The sequence below is a fragment of the Dendrobates tinctorius genome, unplaced genomic scaffold, assembly GCF_039654945.1.
Source record: "Dendrobates tinctorius isolate UK_male_01 unplaced genomic scaffold, ASM3965494v1 ptg000011l, whole genome shotgun sequence".
NCBI classification, from domain to species: domain Eukaryota; kingdom Metazoa; phylum Chordata; class Amphibia; order Anura; family Dendrobatidae; genus Dendrobates; species Dendrobates tinctorius.
This window is the reverse complement of record NW_027361679.1, coordinates 130175259-130197543: the sequence shown is the minus strand read 5'-3', so window position 1 is coordinate 130197543 and position 22285 is coordinate 130175259. Positions and strand designations below refer to the sequence as shown.

Below are 22285 nucleotides of genomic sequence, written 5' to 3'. Positions count from 1 at the left end.
AGAAGAAAACATTTTTTTAAAAAAAGATATAAATTATGTATGCAAATATATTTATATATTGCAAATGTATATATTCTATTAAAAAATCATATGATCCTCCTAAAAATATGAGAACCAAGAATGAAAAATAATAAAATTAATAAATATTTATATATTGTTTGTGTATTAATTAATTAATAAAATCCATTTATTAACCCCATTCATACCAGATCCATGAGAAGTGATCTCCAGCGAGAAAACATGCCGAATTGTTCTACAAAAAGACGTGCTTGATCGCACTTTAAGGGAGAAAAAAGAAAAAATACCAATAAATCCATTTTGTAGAAAGCGTTGAAATGATGACTCCAGTCCTAATCACCTTATGAAAATGTCAAGGCTGTCTGTGGCGTCCATCAAAGGAAAACAGACCTGCAGTGAAAAAAGCAACACTGAAACAACAGGATCGCTCCCCACACATGTACTAATCACACGATCGGCTTCAAACAATAAAGGCATGTTTTCTCGCTGGAGATTACTTCTCATGGCTCTGGAATGAATGGGGTTAATAAATGGATTTTATTAATTAATAAACAAACAATATATAAATATTTATTAATTTTATTATTTTTCATTCTTGGTTCTCATATTTTTAGGAGGATCATATGATTTTTTAATTTAATATATTCATTTGCAATTTATAAATATACTAGCTGAAGAGCCCGGCGCTGCCCGGGCATAGTAACTAACTGTGGTTAGTTATAGAAAATTATAATTATCCTCCATCCCATAGTCCCGTGCCCATATACCCATCATACATATCCATGATCCCATAGGCCCGTGCCCATATACCCATCATACATATCCTCCATCCCAAAGTCGAGTGCCCATATACCCATCACACATCCTCCATCCCATAGTCCCATGCCCATATACCCATCATACATATTCTCCATCCCATAGTCCCATGCCCATATACCCATCATACATATTCTCCATCCCATAGTCCCATGCCCATATACCCATCATACATATTCGCCATCCCATAGTCGAGTGCCCATATACCCATCACACATCCTTCATCTCATAGTGCCGTGCCCATATACCCATCATACATATCCTCCATCCCATAGTCGAGTACCCATATACCCATCATACATATCCGCCATCTCATAGTCCCGTGCCCATATACCCGTCATACATATCCTCAATCCTATAGTCCAGTGCCCGTATACCCATCACACATCCTCCATCCCATAATCCCGTGCCCATATACATATCCACCATCCCATAGTCCCATGCCCATTTACCCGTCAAACATATCCTCTATTCCATAGTCCAGTGCCCATATACCCATTACACATCTTCCATCCCATAGTCCCGTACCCATATACATATCTGCCATCTCATAGTCCCGTGCCCATATACCCATCATACATATCCTCCATCCCATAGTCCAGTGCCCATATACCCATCACACATCCTCCATCCCATAGTCCCGTTCCCATATACCCATCATACATATCCTCCATCCCATAGTCCCGTGCCCATATACATATCTTCCATCCCATAGTGCCGTTCCCATATACCCATCATACATATCCTCCATTCCATAGTCCGGTGCCCATATACTCATCACACATCCTCCATCTCATAGTCAACCATTATGACATCATAATGAGCGGCAGCGGGGCTTGCAACCTTTGATGACATCAGCGTCGCCATGGCAACCATTGTGACATCATAATGAGGGGCGGGGCTTGACACGCACACACTGCTTCCCCAGTATGCAAATAGGGGCATTGTGACATCACAATGAGGGGCGGGGCTTGAGGCGTGCACACTTTTTCCCCCAGTATGTAGATAGGGGCAAAATTGTTTGGTGAATTGGAACGCGTGGGGTTAAAATTTCGCCTCACAACATAGCTTAGGACGCTCTCGGGGTCCAGACGTGTGACTGTGCCAAATTTTGTGGCTGTAGCTGCGACGGTGCGGATGCCTATCCCGGACATACAAACAAACACACACACACACATACACACTTTGAGCTTTATATATTAGATTTGCATGCATAATTTATATATTTTTAAAAAAATGTTTTCTTCTTGGAGGAATGTGGATTTTCAGAAATCTGTTCCCTTTCTGGTGTAGTGGATAGAGTGCTCTGCTGGTTTTTCTCTTTTCTGATTTTTTTGACTGGTTCGTAACTTTTTCTGATACAACATCTTTTTTTTCTGTTTGTTTAAATATTTTTTCTTAAATTCTTCTTTCTTTTTTTTTAAATTTTGATTTTATCTGTGAATAAATAAATTAATATGCTATTTTATAAGGATTTTCAAGATCATAGTAACATAGTAACATATTTTTGAAGGCTGAAGGAAGACCTTATGTCCATCTAGTTCAGCCTATTTTTAGTGCAGCTGTTCTGCATTGTTGATCCTGGGGAAGGCAAAAAACCCACAGAGTAGAAGCCAATTTTCTCCATAGGGAAAAAAATTCCTTCCCCTAAGCTGGGTCAACCATCTACCTATAATATTCTGTTATTCGTAACAGATCATAACAGATCGTGTTTTACCATGTGATAGATTTATACATCATAATATGAACTTTGACTTCTTGTAAAAACATTTGACTATTGGTGCCAAATTTCAAATGTGGAGTGTATTTAGTTTGGAAGCAGCGCTATTTTTTGATGTCTGTCATCCCCTGAGGAAGAAGTAGCTCATACTTCGAAACGCGTTGGGAATAAAAACATTGATCTTTCATCTCAACTGTAATCTTGTATATTACTAAAGCAGCGCACGAAGTCCAAAAAAAGCTCCACTGGGTTTTATACTTCGGTGGTCTGACCCTTGGACCTGCAGCAGCTTATCATCAATCCTATGTGCTTTTTCTCTCCGACAATGGGTGAGTAGAATTTATATATTTCTATTATCTTATCATTGGATAAGACCCTATTTGCGCTTTTCTGTTTCTATAGTGCAAATCACTACAGCTAACCCAGCAGATGTAGACCAACTATGACTGTTCACATTTCCACAAATTTATGTTAACATCAGCAGCAGCCACAGCAGGCACAGAAGCCACACTATAGATATCGCAGAGTGCAGTTATGTGACATTAATGCATCACAGTAAAAAAATGCAATATCACCTAGTCTGTTCAGTCTGCGATTGGGATGCAAAAGTCCTTGGAGATCCATGACTTGTTCATCTTGAAGAAAGTTAGGCGATCTACACTTTCAGGGGACAGCCGGTTGCATTTATCCATCAGGACACCACCAGCAGCGCTGAAGACACGTTCTGAGAGAATGCTGGCTGCTGGGCACGATAAAGCCTCCATGGCGTGTGAGGTGAGCTCAGGCTACTCACCCATTTTGGAAGACCAAAATGTGAAAGGGTCCAAACCCTCCCTGATGGTATTGATATTCAGTTCTAGATACTCTTTCACCATCCTCTCCATTTGTTCACCATGCCATGTGTAAGACTTGGACGCTGTTGTGCTGGTGCACGAGTTGGTCTAAAAAAAGTGTCAAAGGACTCACAGAAATTGCTTCTTCCACTTACACCACTGCTGCTGCTGCTGCTAATGTTTTGGCGTTGACGAATTGATGTGCCGGAGGTTGGAAGTCTAGAGCTGCAATGAGAACTGTGTGCGTCACTGTTGTCTTAAGGTTGTGTAAAAGCGTATTTTGATACTCCAGCATTAGTGGGTCCCTTTCTAATGCAGGAATCATCTGGCAAAAAATGGTTTTAGAACTTGGATTTAACAAAATGGCAAGCCAGTAGTCAGTATTATTCCTAATCATAACTATATGGGGATCATGTTGCAGAAAGTGCAGCAAGAAGGTACTCATATGTCAGGCTCTACCATGAGGTCCAAGTCCATGCTGTGTTGGTGGCTGGGTAACAATGAGGCTCATTTCCTCCATCCCCTCCCGCCAACCACGAACAACAGAGTGGGGAGCATTATCCTCTTCATCTGACAGTTGCTCGCCCATCACCTCCCTTGGCACGCGCCTGTGTGACGACAGTCTTGAACTTAGAGACCATGTTATCCTTTCTATCATAATAAAAAAGGAATATACCATAATATTAGAGTGAACATGTATTCCCATAAAATTTAATTTTCTTCAATTGGAGTAAAAGAACACCTGTGCCCGTGAATGAATAATCAAAAAAAGACAAAAAATGTTTTTAAAAGCCCTGTTAAAGGCTACAATAAACTATCTGTACCCTTCCTTGCCATGGAGGTTGGCACCCTAATAGATATGGTTATTTGGCGCCCCACTCAACGTCGTCTGACCCTGTCTCCCCTACCTCACCGGTGGGAAAACAATGCCAGATAGAAAAGATATGAAGGAAGGGAAAAAACCTTAATAAACACAGAATGCAATGCAAGAGTAACCCGGGCAATAGGCCCACAAATATAATTATAGTAAAGGTATCCCAAAATTAGGGCTATTACTGCTAAGGCTAAGTGCACACGTACCGGAACTCTCGCGGAAATTACCGCGAGAATTCCGGAATTCCAGTCCGCGGGAAAATCGCATTTTAAATTCCCGCGATTTTCCCGCGGAAAAACTAGCATTTTGCAAGCGTATTTAGCTTGCAAAATGCTAGCGTTCTCCAAGCGATCTGTAGCATCGCTTGGAGAACTGATTGACAGGTTGGTCACACTCGTCAAACAGTGTTTGACAAGTGTGACCAACTTTTTTACTACTGAGGCCGCCTATGCGGCATCAGTAGTAAAAGATAGAATGTAAAAAAAAAAATAAAAAATGGTGTTATTCTTACCTTCCGACGTCCCGCGCAGCCGTTCCCAGTAATCCTTTGCGAAAATGCCCGCGATGACGTCAGTTCTCGCGGGATCGCGACGTCTCGCGGTCATTCGCGATGACGTCGCGCGAATGACCGCGAGACTTCGCGATCCCGCGAGATCGGACGCCATCGCGGGCATTTTCGCAAAGGACTACTGGGAACGGGAGCGTGAAGAGAAGCTGGAAGGCTGCGCGGGACGTCGAAGGGTGAGAATAACAATATTTTTTATTTTATAATTCTATTTTTTACAGGGATATGGTACCCAAAGCCCGGAGGACAGTCTCCTCTCCTCCGGACCGTGGGTACCATCCGCAATTGTTCTGCTTACTTTTCGCATGGTGTGCACAGCCACATGCGGGAAGGAAGCGGAACAATGCATTCCTATGGGTGCGGGATCGCCGCGATTCCGCAAAATAATGAGCATGCTGCGTTTTTTACCGCAAAGCGATTCCGCAGCGGTAAAAACCGCAGCATTAGTACAGCATTGCGGAATCCCATAGGAATGCATGGGATGCTTATTTTTCACGTTTTCGCGGCAAAATCGCGCGGTTAAAACCGCCGCGGAAACGCGAAAAAAACGCCACGTGTGAACTCAGCCTTACCCTCACAGAACAACAATAAAATTTGCCTATTGATACACAATGAGCCAAAAATAACCATAAATTGCTACCAGCATGATTGATAAGAAAAACATGCAAACAAGGACATGGCGTCCCAGCAATATATTAGCAATATATGGCAATGATTAATCGCCTCTATTAATGCAAATATAGTGACCACTGATGGTGTATAAAAATAATCATGATATTACATTGTTCCATAATAAACAAATAGATGAAAAAATAGAACACCACCCAGTGGTTACTTATCATCAAAGTCGCCCCGACGCGTTTCCCCGGTGTAACGGTTCATCAGGAGGCCACAGACTTTAATACCACTGATACTCGATATGCCACCTGATGCCCAAAGATAAGATGTAAACAAGGCATGGCGGCGGTCACAAAAAATGAATTTAAATAGGCCCCGCTCTCATGTATCAGCTAAGCCCATTGGGTGCACGGTCACAGAGGATACAAGTCATCCACTTTGCCCAGCCAATCGCTGAGTGTTACTCATTACCTATTCCCATTGCGTTCCACCATCGGACCAGCGTGCGTGTCACGCCAAGTGCGCATGACCGGAAGTGATGTACCCGGAACTTATCAACGCCTGTTACCTCGCAACCAGAAAGAAGCAGCAGACAAGCACGTAATTAAACCGTGACCTATTCGCACGCAGGCGCATTACCGCCAAGTTGATAAACAATTATGCCATCCAGCGTCACCATATGTAAATACTCAGCCCAGGTTTTACCACATAAAAAACACGGGCACATATTAGCCCAATACTTAGCGCATATGTCAAACTCAAGTTATATATAATAATAATAGTATGCCCATAATTGAGGAACTAAGTATATAACTAAATATAAACAGTGGGAATATACAATCTCTCGGTATAGTAACACTGGAGAAAGTGAATTTATAATGATATGCTCAAAAGATATTAAATATTATACCAGATGCTTTATTAATAATAAAACTCATAATAGAGTTAGTGCGAAATTATTACGCACTACTTACAAATAGATTAGCTACACATTGTCTAAGGAAAAATCAAGTTTTTAGGGGCCAAAGAAAGCCATAAGTGGCTAAATACACTCAAGACTCTTAAAGGAAACATGTGAATGACAGGCATTCATTTAGACCTTTTATGGACAGGGATTGGAGTCTATATATCCATTCTGCTTCTCTTCTTTGTATAATTTTGTCAAGGTCTCCTCCCCGAGGTTTGGGTCTGACTAATTCAATCATAAAAAAGTAATATCCTTCAGAGATCCAGCATGCACCTCATTCATATGTCGCGCAATAGATGTATCCCTACTATTTTTAATGTCATTCAAATGCTCACCTACTCTTATCCTGAGCTCCCTAATAGTCTTACCAACATAATCCAGAGGGCAGGTGCATGTTGCTTTGTATACCATACCAGAGGATCTATAATTCCCAAAATCCCTAATATTATATGTCTTTCCATCCACTGAGCTACAAAATGTTTTAGATTGTGACATGACACCACATCTCGAGCAGTTTCCACATTTGAAAAAACCTTGTGGTTTACGAGCAAGCCAAGTTCCTTCCTTTTTTGGTCTCTGATAAAAACTATGTACCAAACGGTCCCCAAGGGACCTACCCTTCCTGTAGGTAATACTCGGCTTGGGTGTAATAATACCCCTCAGGTCTGGGTCTGCCAGAAGAATACCCCAATGCTTTCTAAAGATGTTGTATACCCTTTCAGCTTGGCCATCAAATGTGCCTATCATCCTAACCATTTTTTCATCATTCCTCCTTTCTTTAACCCCCAACAATGTGGATCTATCAGTAGATAATGCTTCCTGATATGATTTTCTCAAAATATGTTCTGGATAGCCTCTCATTTGAAACCTGTGGTGCAAATCATCAGCCTGGTTTCTAAAGGTAGCCAAATCAGAGCAGTTCCTCCTAATGCGAAGGAACTGTCCCTTTGGTATACCTCTTTTTAGGGGGATTGGATGATGGCTTGTCCAATTGAGGAGATTGTTTGTAGATGTCGGTTTTCGATATATAAGAGTCTCAATACTGCCATTCCGTTTTTTAATAATAGTCAAATCCAAAAAATTAATATTATTGTTGTGACACTCGGACGTAAAACGTAGCCCTATGTTATTGATATTAATATTTTCCATAAATCGATGAAACTCACTTTCAGGGCCAGACCAAAATGCCAAAATATCATCTATATATCTGGCCCATAATGTAATATGGGAATTCCACCACATATCCTCACCACTAAAGATGAGTGTTTCCTCCCACCAGCCCAGGAATACATTAGCATAAGTGGGGGCACAAGGGCTCCCCATTGCTGTACCCCTGAGCTGGTGGAAGTACTTACCATCAAAAAGAAAATAATTGTGTGTAAGGGTAAATGAAAGAAGCTCCTCTACCAATAAATTATGATCCCCACATTCGACCGCTCTAGATTGGAGGAAATGATTCACAGCTCTCATTCCACATTCATGTGGAATGCTGCTGTAGAGCGCCTCCACATCGATAGAGGCTAAGATTGTATTCTCATCAATAGAAATTCCTTCCAAAAGATTCAACAAATGTGATGTGTCCCAAACATAAGATGGGAGAGATGTTGCAAATGGTCTTAAAACCTTATCCAGATAAATACCAACATTCTGTGTTAACGATTCTATGCCTGCCACAATTGGTCTACCTTTTAATGGTGCAAGACCCTTAAGAATTTTTAGCAGAGCATAGAATGTTGGTATTACTGGCTGGATAGGTAACATGAACTTAAATTCATTAAAAGAAATAAGTCCCTTCCCCTTTGCATTTGTTAAAATTGCAGTCAAAGCGGAATGATATTTCTTGGTAGGGTCCCCACAGAGGACTTCATAAGTGCCATGCTTATACAACAAAGAGTGACACATATCAAGGTATATTTTGTGGTCAAGGATGACCAAATTACCACCTTTATCGGAAGATTTTATTATAATCTCATTATTTTTTTCAAGTGCCACAAGGGATTCCCTTTCACCCCTAGTAAGATTAAAAGTATCTTTAATCTGATCATTCTTGATTTTACACAAATCAGATTCCACCATCCTCATAAAGATATCAACACTGGTGGTACTCGTCATAGGTGGCATACGGGTTCTCCTATTCTTTAAATCAGTGAAAGGGCCCTTGCCACGCACTTGATTATTTTCTTCAAGAAGAGATGTCAAAATCTGTACACTATCAAAGTCCTCCTCAGATATACCCAACTTTTTACATTCATCTCTGTTATGTTGCTGAAAGAAAAGTTTCCATTTCAAATTACGTCCGAACAAATTTAAATCCTTAACCCACCTAAAGCAATCAAAAGAAAAGATGGGCACAAAATTTAAACCCTTTTGCAACAAACAATAATCATTACCAGAAAACTCACAAGATGATAGATTGATAATCTGCCCTTGGTTTATACTTGTCTTCTCCTCAGATCGTAACCCATTATTGGGCCTCTGTCTAAAAAAGACTGTGGTACTGATGAGGAAGATACAGATGACATACCAGGAGAGTTTCTTAAATCCCTCACATTTCCTCGTTGCCAGAGGTCAGTACAAATTTGTTCGGACGTAATTTGAAATGGAAACTTTTCTTTCAGCAACATAACAGAGATGAATGTAAAAAGTTGGGTATATCTGAGGAGGATTTTGATAGTGTACAGATTTTGACATCTCTTCTTGAAGAAAATAATCAAGTGCGTGGCAAGGGCCCTTTCACTGATTTAAAGAATAGGAGTACCCGTATGCCACCTATGACGAGTACCACCAGTGTTGATATCTTTATGAGGATGGTGGAATCTGATTTGTGTAAAATCAAAAATGATCAGATTAAAGATACTTTTAATCTTACTAGGGGTGAAAGGGAATCCCTTGTGGCACTTGAAAAAAATAATGAGATTATTATAAAATCTTCCAATAAAGGTGGTAATTTGGTCATCCTTGACCACAAAATATACCTTGATATGTGTCACTCTTTGTTGTATGAGCATGGCACTTATGAAGTCCTCTGTGGGGACCATACCAAGAAATACATTCCGCTTTGACTTTTTTTTTTTTCTTTCCCGTATATGTACCTACCTCCTGTCAATGTAATGCCTTTATGCATCTGTATCTGTACTTGTTCCTGCCTTGCTGCTGTAATGCTCTGAATTTCCCCATGGTGGGACGATTAAAGGATTATCTTATCTTATCTTATTTTTATACGTTTGTTTTACTGTGCTTTTCTATGTTTCATGTGAACACTGTTCCACAGACTTGTTCACTGTCTGCATGGCCCATGTGTTTGTATTTAATTGTTTTCTTGTTTTTGCTAGATTAGGGAGGTTTTCCACCCCTCCCTTGTGGGCCATGCACATAAAGGCCGTCCTCTGCAGCGTGTCAACATCGGACATTACCTGTCTGAATCCTGCTCATATAGGTACTACATGACCAGGTTTTTAAATACATCAGTTAGGGACTGCTCTGATATGAGTTACCTTGACATTTGGTAGAGCAGCTTAGTATACATTTTTTACAAAAAACGTACCAACCAAATACCCAATTTTTTATCATCTTTTTAATAGCACTTGCTATTTACTGTTACTTCTTTACAACAGAGTATTTTTAAACGTTTGTTTTACTGTGCTTTTCTATGTTTCATTATATGTCAAGTGTTTGAACTTTCTATTCAGGTATTGACCTAATATTTCTGCTGCAATACACTGGAAGAATACTTTTGATGCACTTGCCACTTTCTTTTGATTGGAGTCATGAACTATAATTGTGACTACACCACGTTTATTCTTATATTGTTTCAGTAAGCCCAGGGATATGAGCTATTTTTTATATGAGACTGAATGATGACTCTTCTTGTAAGTTGAATTGATGTTGGCTGCAACTTATTGTGTGCTATCCTTGGAACACAGAGACGCTGTCTATTTAAACAATTGATGTTTGCTAGTATGTCGATTAGCCATTGTACCAGGCCATGCAGTTTGTTGACCTGCAAACATTAAAGGATGAACTATGAATTCTCAAACAATGAGAGATGAGCTTCTTCCACCTTCCTCCAAATCTGTGGAAAAACACCTGAATACAAGCTGTGAAATATAAAAGCAGGTCATGCTTCTGTCTCCAAAATCGGGGAGCTCTGCGCAGCAGGTTAAAATTGTCATCTCTTAGCTGCGCAGCGATCCCCAGGATTGGGCGTTTTCATTGACACCTGATGATCCTATTCTAACTAATGTGGACGCATTTTTTCAAGCCTTGGGGTTGTTGTATGATGAACCTAATGCTATTGATCAAGCTGAGAAAGCCCTGTTGGCATTGAGCCAGGGTCAGGATTCTACAGAGTTATACTGTCAAAAATTCCGAAAGTGGGCGGTCCTTACTACCTGGAATGATGGTGCCTTGGCAGCTCTCTTTCGGAAGGGTTTGTCAGAAACCGTAAAAGATACTATGGTGGGATTTCCTGTTCCCTCTGGTCTTGACGATTCTATGTCATTAGCCATTCAGGTTGATCGGCGTTTACGTGAACGTAAAAGTACACGAGAAATGTTGCCACCTGTTGAACAAATGTCTGAACCTATGCAATGTGATAGAGTTTTGTCTAGGACGCAATGTCAGGAGTTCAGAAGGCGTAATAAGCTGTGTTTTTTCTGTGGAGATGCCTCTCATATGATTTCTGTCTGCCCTAAATGAGAGAAACGTTTTGCACACACATTTGCTGTGGGTGGTGTTAAACCTAAGTTTCTTCTGGCAATTACTCTGATCTGCTCCTTGTCCACATTTTCCGCTAAGGCTTTTGTGGATTCGGGAGCGGCTCTGAACCTGATGGACTTGGATTTTGCTAAACGTTATGGGTTTCCTATGACACCTCTGCGGACGCCTATCCCTTTGAGGGGTATTGATGCTACTCCTTTGGCGAAGAATAAACCTCAGTTTTGGACCCAGGTGGTAATGTGGGTCGCCCCAGACCATCAAGAAAATTGCACCATCAGTACGTTGAGGTGACTGGAATAAAGGCAGAAATAATTCTGGGTATGGATATATTGAAAATTGATTCCTTGACAACTCGGTATATTATACATATGCTCTTTATTATCTATTAAGCTCTGTATAACAAAAGGGAATTTTTATATACACTAGTTCTGCAGGAGTAAATTAGATCAGTTAGCGATTAGAGTCTATTATATATCTCTTTGAAGAAAAAGGCTATCTAGCTAAAACATAGGCCATCTGAAGAAGAAAGAAGAGCATTGACCATCTACAATTCAAGCCAAGAAGAATCAGAATTTATACCTCTTTCTTTCTCACCTACCTATTTCATCTCTTTATCACATCCTTGCCACTATAGGGCCCTATAGGGGTAGCAGGGTGAGCCATCGTTGAGTGAGGGGGGCCAATTGCGCAGGTCCTAGGGCTCCAACCTCCGTTGATAGGTAGGGAGAAACTAGCTAGTGCAGGGGAAGTGTTCATTTCTGTTTGGTATGATGCAATGATATTTTTGGTTATTAAGTGTTTTTTAAATAAAGTTTGAATTTTTAGCAAAGTTACAAGAGAAACTGTGAGCCTCTTATGAATTAGTCTTTTGTTACATATTTTTTTGAGACTGTGATTTCACTTGCACCACGAAACAGCAGCTGACTCTGTGGCCCTAGCCCAGGGACCCCTGTGTAAGTCCAGATCCCTGTACAGAGGTTAAAGGATGAAGGCAAGGGCAAACCCTGGGTTCTGGAAAACAGAGTAGCTAGCACAAGATTAAAAAAATGTTTATGTAGCCATTTTGGAGCTGCCAGGTGACCATGAACAGTGACCGCATGACATTACCACTGTATTTATGCAACAGGAAAATTAAAATTATGAAATCCAAAATATGGTTTTTCACTTACCCTACAGACACAATTGTGAAGTCAAGGATATTCCAGCCATTGCGCAGATAAGCATCTGTATGTAATATGAATCCATATGCTACAATCTTCAAAAATGCTTCAATTGTGAAAATAAACAAAAATATATATTCAACCTTTTCCTGTAAAATAAGTGCAAAGTACATATTTAAGACTTAAAAGGTATTATGAGAAAAATACCTATTGTTTAAACTAAGGTTTTACTTTACATAACAATGGATGCATTTTTCCATGTCAGTACAATTTTATTGATTCCGAACATTATCACCATGGGTAAATATCTTAAAAATGGTTTAACTCCCATCACTTTTTCCAAAAAGTCTGGTGTAAGGTTTTACTGAGAGCCTATTCAAGTGAATATTATTCGCAAGCGAATTGTGACGCATGTCACAACCCACAGCCAGGCCGTGAATCAGCGCAGTCAGATGTTCCGGGGTTAATACCAAAAGGCCACATAGTAAACAAAGGGAAAATACGAAGTTGTAAGTCAGGTCATATGCCAGGTTCACAATACCAGAGAAATAGCGGATAAGCAAAGGGGCAATAACAAACGCTAGTCTGAACATGGTCCAAAGGTTAGTAGCAGAATATCAGATGCAAAAGGGCAATGGAAATTGGTAGTCTGAATACGTTCCAAAGGTCAGCAGAAGAAGATCAGAACTTACAGCACAGGGTACAGGCGAACACACCAGAGAGCACATGCTTAGAGCAAGCTTGACTGGCAATGATCTGGGCTAGACAACTCACATAAATAACAGGGCAATTACCAAGAACATGGAGCACCTGTGGAAATCCCTGCACCTTCCAGTCAGATAGGTAAACCGAGCTGTCAATCAAAGCACCAACAGTTCAGCACACCCTAGCACAGGATAGTATGACAGTGCTGTCAATCACAGAATCCCAGACACGCTGAGCAGAGGAATCGTGACACAAATGCTAGAGTACACAGTAGTGATGAGCGAGCATGCACGCCACTACTCGGTACTCGCCCGAGCAGCTCACTGCTCGAGATGCTCAGAGCTCGCCAAGTGTTTCCGGGATTGCTCGTCGGGAGCTTGTTTCCCCTCCTTGCATGTTTGGCGCTCTTTAGAGAGGAAGTGAGCATGCAGGGATTGTCTGCCACACACTGTAATGCCACAGCCATGCTGGTTGTGCCATTACAGTGATTGGCTGGCCGCACAGCGTCATATCTATATCAGACCTGGCACCACCATGCTCGTCACAGTCTACTACGGAGTCAGGCAGTGTACTACGGAGTCAGGCTGCTGAGCTAGGGACAGATTTGCTTGGTTCTTACTTAGCGTGGGTATACCATATATTATACACATATTCATCTCAACTAACAGTCCTTCAGAGGACTAATAAAGCTGCTTAGATATTAGTGCTAGGCAGGTAGGCAGTGTATGTGGCAGACTTCAGTGCATATAGCAAAAGGGTCCATTAAAGTTCTGTATGCTGCTGTTGCTATTACAGATATGTCTAGACATAGCCCCAGGTATCAGGGGCCAGGTACAATTTTTTTTGGATCTTAATCCAGATTATTTGCTTAAAAAGCAGTCCAGAGAGCACTGTTTTTCTGCTCCATTTGCTTGTTGGCACTGCAGAATACAGGCAGATCCTTTCCATATTACAGTGCTAAAAATCTATCTATTTCAAACTGTGGTTTGTCCGTCACACGGATCAGAGATAAAAAGTGCGCTCAAAATTCTGACATTTCTGGCCTCCCTTTAAATTTTGTTGCAGTGTGTTAGTGAAGTTATTAACACCAGTTTGCTGGTAAAAAATAGTTACCTACAGGCCAGCTATTTCAAACTGTGGTTTGTCCATCACACAGATCAGAGATAAAAAAGTGCACTCAAAATTTTGCCATTTCGGGCCTCCCTTTAAATTTTGTTGCAGTGTGTTAGTGAAGTTATTAACACCAGTTTGCTGGTAAAAAATAGTTACCTACAGGCCAGCTATTTCAAACTGTGGTTTGTCCATCACACAGATCAGAGATAAAAAAGTGCACTCAAAATTCTGCCATTTCTGGCCTCCCTTTAAATTTTTTTGCAGTGTGTTAGTGAAGTTATTAACACCAGTTTGCTGGTAAAAAATAGTTACCTACAGGCCAGCTATTTCAAACTGTGGTTTATCCATCACACAGATCAGAGATAAAAAAGTGCACTCAAAATTTTGCCATTTTGGGCCTCCCTTTAAATTTTGTTGCAGTGTGTTAGCGAAGTTATTGACACCAGTTTGCTGGTAAAAATAGTTACCTACAGGCCAGATATTTCAAACTGTGATTTGTTTGTCACACGGATCACATATGAGTTCACGCCAAATTTAGCCATTTGTAGTGAACATGGAAAATATTGTCCTCCATTTAAATTGGCAACGTGCGTGGCAAGGGACAGGGAACTGGACGTGATGGCGATAGTGCATGCAGAGGCCAAGGCCGAAGCTGTGGCCATGGGCAAGCTGAAATTGTGCCACAACAAACACCCACATCTTCTCGCTCGACCTTCATGTCCAAATTACTAGGGGACCGCAACACACCACTATAAGTCTCAGAGCAGTGTCAAAAGGTTGTTGATTGGATCGCGGATAATGCTTCCAGTCACTTTGCCTCCACCACCACCCTGTCTTCCACACGATCAAGTCTCAGTAGCCATGAGTCTGGACCGCATATTCCTTACCCTGACCCTCCTTCCTCCCACCATGCTGAGTGCCCGGAGAAAACTGACCCCAAAATTGGACACTGTGAAGAGCTGTTCACCTTTCCATTTATAGATTCGGGCCTCTCGTCCAATCCACTTGAAGCGAGGCAAGCGGAGATATAATGTAGCGATGTCCAAATAATTGAGCAGCCACAGTCATATGAAGGTGACGGTGGGAACGTGTCACAAGAGGTGGACGATGAGACACAATTGCCAGAAAATCAGGAGGAGGACCAGGGTGAGGAAGTGAAAGACGAGGTGGTGAATGATATAGTGACTGACCCAAGCTGGCAGGAGGACATGCAGAGTGAGGAGAGCTGCACACAGGGGGAGGGTGGCGTAGCACCCCAATAGTCAGAAAGAAGCAGTGTGGTGGTCGCAGACAGAAGGCGGGCTACAGTTCCCCATAACACCAACACGATGGAAGTTGCCAGTCCAAATGTTAGGTCTTCTCTAGTCTGGTTGTTTTTTAAAAAATCTGCCGATAACCCCAAAAAGGCCAATTACACCACCTGCCAGGCCAGCATCAGCAGGGGTAGAAAAACTACCAGCCTGACCACCACCAGCATGATCAGGCACATGGCAGCAAAGCACCCGACTTTGTGGGCCAAACCCATGGGTCCAGGAACAGCTTTTTGATAAAGAACACAGTGTGGGTGTTCGAAACGTGTAATAGAGACTATCATGTGAACTCTGTCTTACTTTTCACTCAATAAATGGATCTTATAGTAGCTGGAATTTTTTCTTTTTTTCTGCAGTTGACACCACTGCTTCTTCTGCTGTCATGCTTGCAAGCCAATCCCCTGTCCATGGTGCACGCGAAGATGCCCCCTGCCCTGAATCTGTCGTTGCACACACTCAACTAGCACCATCAGCAAACACATTCATGTCCTTTTCCCAGCGCAGCGCTCAGTTGTCCATACCCCAGTCCTTGGAGCACAAGCGCAAATACGCAGCCAATGCACCACAGGTCACACTACTAAATTCACACATTTCGCGACTGCTTGCACGCAAAATATTGCCTTTTAGGCTCGTGGAGATGAAAGCTTTCCACAACCTGATGACGGTGGCCGTCCCCCGGTACTCGGTCCCCAGCCACCACTATTTCTCCCTGTGTGCAGTCCCTGCATTACGCAAGCATGTGTCCCACAACATTAGCCATGCCCTCAACAATGCAGTTACTGGGAAAGTCCACCTAATCACGGACATGTGGACAAGTGCTTGTGGGCAGGGACGGTACATCTCACTGATTGGACACTGGGTTAACATAGTGAAAACTGGGACCCAGTCAGATCTTGGGATGGAACACATCCTCCCGACGCCGATGATTGCGGGCCCTAGGTCAATCAGGGTTGCCCCCACAGTCGACCGCTCCTGCACCTCATCCTCCTTCTTCATCTCTTCAGCCTCCATCTCTGAAATGACCACTTCAGTCACAAGCTGGAAGCACTGCAGAACTGCCTCAGTCAAGCGGCAATGGGCTGTGCTGAAACTAATGTGCTTAGGTGACAAACCGCACAATTCTGAAGAGTTGTATACAGCTCTGAAAGAGCAGGCAGATCTGTGGCTGACACCACTGAACCTACAGCCAGGCAATGGCTGGAACCTGGTGGCGGAACCTGGTGGCGGTTCTGAGGTGAGGCGAGCTCACACTCATATCATGCCTGGCCCATGTGCTTAACCTCGTGGTTCAGTGGTTACTCAAAACCTACTCGGAGCTGCCAGATCTGCTTGTCAAAGTATGCCACCTTTGTGCCCATTTTAGAAAGTCAGCTACAGCTTCCACCGCCCTTGCCGTGTTTCAACAGCGTTTGCAGCCTCCTGCTCACCGACTGGTGTGTGATGTCCCCACGTGTTGGAACTCTACACTGCAGATGTTGGAAAGGATTTGTGAGCAGAAGAGGGCAGTTGTTGACTACCAGCATCAACAAGGTCGTCGGTATTCAGTTCAGACTCCACACATATGACCTCAGGAGTGGATATGGATGTCAGACATATGTACCATCCTCTAAAACTTTGAGTCCACCAAAATGGTGAGTGGCGATGATGCCATAATTAGCATCACCATCCCACTTCTCTGTGTTCTGAAACGCTCTCTGCTCACAATCAAAGAGGATGCATTGCAGGCGGAGCACGATGAGATGGAGCAAGGAACCATACAGGGTGATTACACACAGCCCATACCCATCTCATACCAACATGGATTGGGTGACAATGAGGAAGAGGAAGAACAGGAGTCAGTTTCATGCACTATAGACGGTACTGCCTGCACAACTGTCATACCGTCTGTTCAGCGTGGATGGCCTGAGGTCAGGGAGGAGGAGTAGGAGGCCATGGTCAGTCATCCTCTTGGTGAGGACACAAAAGTCTTGCCTGTTAGCAGTCTGGCACGCATGGCTGAGTGTAAGTTAAGATGCCTTTCTTGTGAGCCTCACGTTCTCAAAATTTTGGGTGGCAGACATTACTGGTTGGGGACACTTCTAGACGCACGCTACAAGGAGAACTTTCTATCTCTTATTCCCAAGGCGGACAGGTCTACTAAAATGTGGTAGTACCAGAAGGCCCTTGTAGCGCAATTCTTAAAAAAAATTCCCATCTGAAAACGCTGGAGCAGAGGTCACAGTTCGTTGGACAACCAAGGAGTGCAGGCGAGAGAGACACAGCTCCAATCCAGCAGAGGCAGGGGAACACTGGTAAAGTTCTGGGAGAGTTTTCTCAGACCCTTCCATCGCACAGGCCCTGAGGCGCAGGGTACTCTCACAAGGAGTACAAAGTATTGGAAGATGCTGAGGGAGTACCTTGCTGACTGTACCAATGTCCTCCGTGATTCCTTTGTGCCTTTATAAATATTGTGTATCCAAACTGGACACATAGCATGAACTGGCTCTCTGCGCCTTGGAGGTTCTGGCCTGCCCTGACGCTAGTGTTTTATCAGAGCGGGTTTTTAGTGCCGCTAGAGGAATTATAACTGATAAGCGCATCCAACTGTCAACTGAAAATGCTGACAGGCTGACTCTTATAAAAATGAGCAAGATCTGGATTGGGCCAGACTTCTCAACACCACCGAATGATAGCAGCGTAGCATAAACTCAAATCCAGTGTCTTTTTTTGGGAGGTCTAATCCCATGCACCTCTTCACACCCACACATGGGTATATGCTTCCTGATTTTGGCTATTTGCTGTTGTCCTCCTCCTTCTCCTCATCCTCCACTACCATATCACCAGAGTGACTGTGGTCCGTGATGCAACACCCCCATAATTTTTTTAAAGGGTGTTTATGATGCCTGTAAAAACAATTTGTTAGACAGTGTGTTCATGTATGCCCCCAGGGGTAAATATTTGTCAGTCCATACACTTAGTGCATGAGCATTACAAGTATAGGAGACCCACTCCTTTCTAAAGGGAAAAAAATGTTATGAGGCCCTCTTCCACATCTCTTCCAAGGGGCATTGGAGTACCTCCAAATTTTTGGCAGCCCTTGCATTCACTGCATATGCTAAGACTATGGGAGAACCACTTCCTAATAATGGGGACATTTTTTCATGAGACCCTCCTCTACGTCTTTTCAAAGGGGCATTGGAGTGCCTCCAAATTTTTGGCATCCCTTACATTCACTGCATAGGCTAAGACTATGGGAGACCCACTTCCTAATAATGGGGACATTTTTTCATGAGACCCTCCTCTACGTCTTTTCAAAGGGGAATTGGAGTGCCTCCAAATTTTTGGCACCCCTTGCATTCACTGCATAGGAAAACACTATGGGGGACTCCCTTCCTAATAATGGGAACATATCTTCATGAAGCCCTCCTCTATGCCTCTTCAAAGGGGCATTGGAGTGCGTTCAAATTTTTGGCAGCCCTTGCATTCACTGCATAGGCAAACACTATGGGAGACCCACTTCCTAATAATGGGAAAAAATTTTCATGAGGCCCTCCTCTGTGTCTCTTCAAAGGGGCATTGGAGTGCCTCCAAATTTTTTGCAGACCTTGCATTCACTGCATAGGCAAACACTAAGGGAGACCCGCTTTCTAATAATGGGAACATTGTTTTCAGGAGGCCCTCCTGTACGTCTCTTCAAAGGGATATTGGGGTGCGTTCAAATTTTTGGCAGCCCTTGTGTAAGGGGGTGAGATAGAATTACCTCTTTGCTTCCCTTCCTCTAATTGCCTTTGATCTGTTAATGTTTACATATTGCTAATGTGATAATGTATATGTTGAATGCTTGCGGTACTGCTACATAGGAAGATGTATTACCGCTCACCTTTTTGGTACTGCAACATTTATATTTGTGTTACCATGCTTTGGAGACTGCATTTCTTGGTGCTATACGGTATATAATGTACTGTGATGTATATTGATATTTATGTACAGTTTAGGGTAAGTCAGTGCATCCTTTTGGGGACATTAGAGGAGGACACTTTCGTAGATAGTTCTTATACATAGGGTAAGTGTAGTTGTGGGCCACTAGATGGGGGCATACTAGTGGGCCTTATAGGTATAGCTGATAGGATGTTTATAGAGGGTTAATTGTAGGAGGGGCTGCCAGGTAGTAAGACAGAAGTTTCTAGAAAGTTAAGTCAGATGGGGCCAGGGTGCCCTAGTGTTCACATGGGCTATAGGCCCGGACAGCTTAGCAGCCACGCAACGTTAAAGAGCTGCAGCCCACGTTACCACGGCCACTGTGTGTCATAGCAGTGGGCCAGTGCAGGAAAGGAAAGATGTGGCGACTTATCACCTGGGCAGATGCTTTTAGGGTAGGAGTCGGTTGGACTGAGGAAATTAAGGAATTTGGAGTTTTGACGAGATTGGTACAGACAGGCCGGATGCTTTACCAGAGGCAGCCAAACTCAGTGACTGATGATTTCGAGTCTGGGGCGAAACAGCTAGAAGGAATTGTCATCATGGCGAGGTCCGGCCAGGAAGGAACTGGGGAGCAGTCTAGGACGGTTCAGTCCAGGCTTGTACTGCACAAAAGTGACAGCCAGAAGGGGACAGATTAGGGACTAAGTGAATATCATTATATGCCAACTGTGAATGTAACATGTGAAGTATTAAGTAAAGAGAGTGTTCAAGTTAATCTGGACTGTGTCTCAGTTACTGGGGGTCGCCTGAAGGAGGGACCGCCTTCGCCTGGGAAGTGCCCAGGGGAGTCTGGATGTGGAGATGCAGGCATGCTGAAGAGAAGAATACAGTTTTCTGTAGGGGACATCGATGTTACAGTATCTCAGGTCATGACTGCAGTCCTGTCCCTCCCTTACACTTGCATTCACTGCATAGGGAAACACTATGGGAGACCCACTTCCTAATAATGGGAACATTTTTTTCAGTAGGCCCTTCTTTACTTGTCTTCAAAGGGGTATTGGGGTGCGTCCAAATTTTGGGCAGCCCTGCCACTCACTACATACGCAATAACAGTATAGGAGACCCACTGTTTAATAATGGGAATAACAAAGCAAAACTAGCTCATGGCTATCTAAGAATAGGGAGGGCCGACTGCTGGCCCTTTAAGAATAGTAAAGGCCTCCTGATGGCCCTATAAAAATAAGCTTTGTGACTTTCAGAGTCCCTCCTTCATAAATGAAACAGGATGTGTCTGATGTGTCACACACCACATGGCCAGATAAGGTTTTAAAATGTTAAAATGACGGTTCCAAGTGAATGCATTTGTCTTGGTTGAAAGCAATGCTAAGGTTCAAAAACGCATCAAAAAAGCTACATGTGAACATAGCCCAAGATGTGGAGGACCATTTTTGATTTTGGTTATTTATTTTGCCTTATATACAAGTCATAACCTTGGAAAGCATGTTCCTTAACATATTTCCCAGGAAAATCCATTTTGGTTTCCTTTTTGTATGTTTTATTGTGAGTCTGTAAAGTGGCGTAATACTGTGACAACATTGTTCACAGCAGTGACCTGGGAGACAGAAATGCTTCCAGGGGTCGTCCCCATGCTGTTCCCATGTGATTTGAGCACTGTTCCCATCGATTTCCGCAATTTCTAGTCCCTCTGCAGACTGCCGGGGAGGGGGGTGCCGGAAAAAATGCTCAAGTTTCCCATAGGCTTACATTGGGCTCGTTGCTCGGGTCGAGCACCCGAGCATTCCAATTTGCTCGACCCGATCAACGACCACCCGAGCATTCCAATTTGCTCGACCTGAGCATTTTAGTGCTCGCCCAACACTAGTAGACAGTACTCTAGTTGAACAATGACCTATTAATGGGTTTGTAATGTATGATAATGTCTTCTAAACTTAAGGGGGTTTTACACTAAGCGATATCGCTAGCAATATCGCTAAAACGTCACTGGTTTTGTGACGTTATAGCGATATTGCTAGTGATATCGCTATGTGTGATACTTACCAGCGACCGGCTCCCCCGCTGTCCATCGCTGATCGCGCGAGAATGTCCTGCTCCATTTCTCGTCGGGCGCTTCCTGCTGAGACTTCCTGCTGTGACGACGAGCGACGCTGGAGGCGGGCGGGAGGACGCCAGGATCGCTGCGTGTGAATGGTAAGTATCGTGCGCTGCGTCGCTGCTGAATCGCTGTGAGGTCTTTCTGTATGAAAGCTCACTAGCGATCATTTAGCGATGCACCAGCGATCCTGACCGGGTGGGATCGCTGGTCGGATCGCTGGTGCATCGCTAAATGTAAAAGGGCCTTTAGGCTCCACAGTTATTGCCTTAATCAATCATGAAAATGAGACCCTTGCACCTATTCTCAGGAATACAGAGAAGGCTGTGTTCTCTCCAACATTTGTATTGCACTTTTCTCACAATGGGCTCTGAGTGCATCCATTCCTGAGAGTGTGCATTGGGGTTGTGCAGAGAAAAGTTCAGCATGTACTACTTTCTTCTAACGCTAGGTCCAGGTTATCCTATTCCAAATCAATGGGTCATTAAAAATAGAGATGAGCGAATTTGATCAAGTCCCTGCTTATTCGGCAAGCTATAGCGCTTACCGAATAACCGAGTTCTCTCTGCAGCTTATTCGGTAATCAGGATTTACTTGGACACAATCTAGTTCAACTCGGACAGGAAATCAGCTGTGTTTCAGTAGTGAAATACAGTCAAGTTTTACCTTGTTGTAAGAAAGCCTAAGATATTTTTTAAACGACTAGACTCCAAACTGAGTAAAATTTCAAGATGGCATCCCTGCTTAAAACTGACTTGGTTACTGCTTAAGCCTTAAGCAGTATTCTGGGTGCTGCTAACTGGTTTCCCAGTACCTCAGGATTCCATAAAAATCTGGACGAAAATTAATACATACAC

At 43.0% G+C, this 22285-nt stretch overlaps 1 protein-coding gene across 1 annotated transcript in view; it reads right to left on the bottom strand.

Annotated features, from left to right (window-relative positions):
* Positions 1 to 22285, bottom strand: part of CACNA1S (calcium voltage-gated channel subunit alpha1 S) — a 387018-nt gene that overhangs the window by 304498 nt on the left and 60235 nt on the right. Inside the window, exon 4 of the mRNA XM_073547926.1 lies at positions 12300 to 12439. Coding sequence (XP_073404027.1) covers positions 12300 to 12439 — 140 coding nt within the window. The remainder of the gene's footprint in view (positions 1 to 12299; positions 12440 to 22285) is intronic.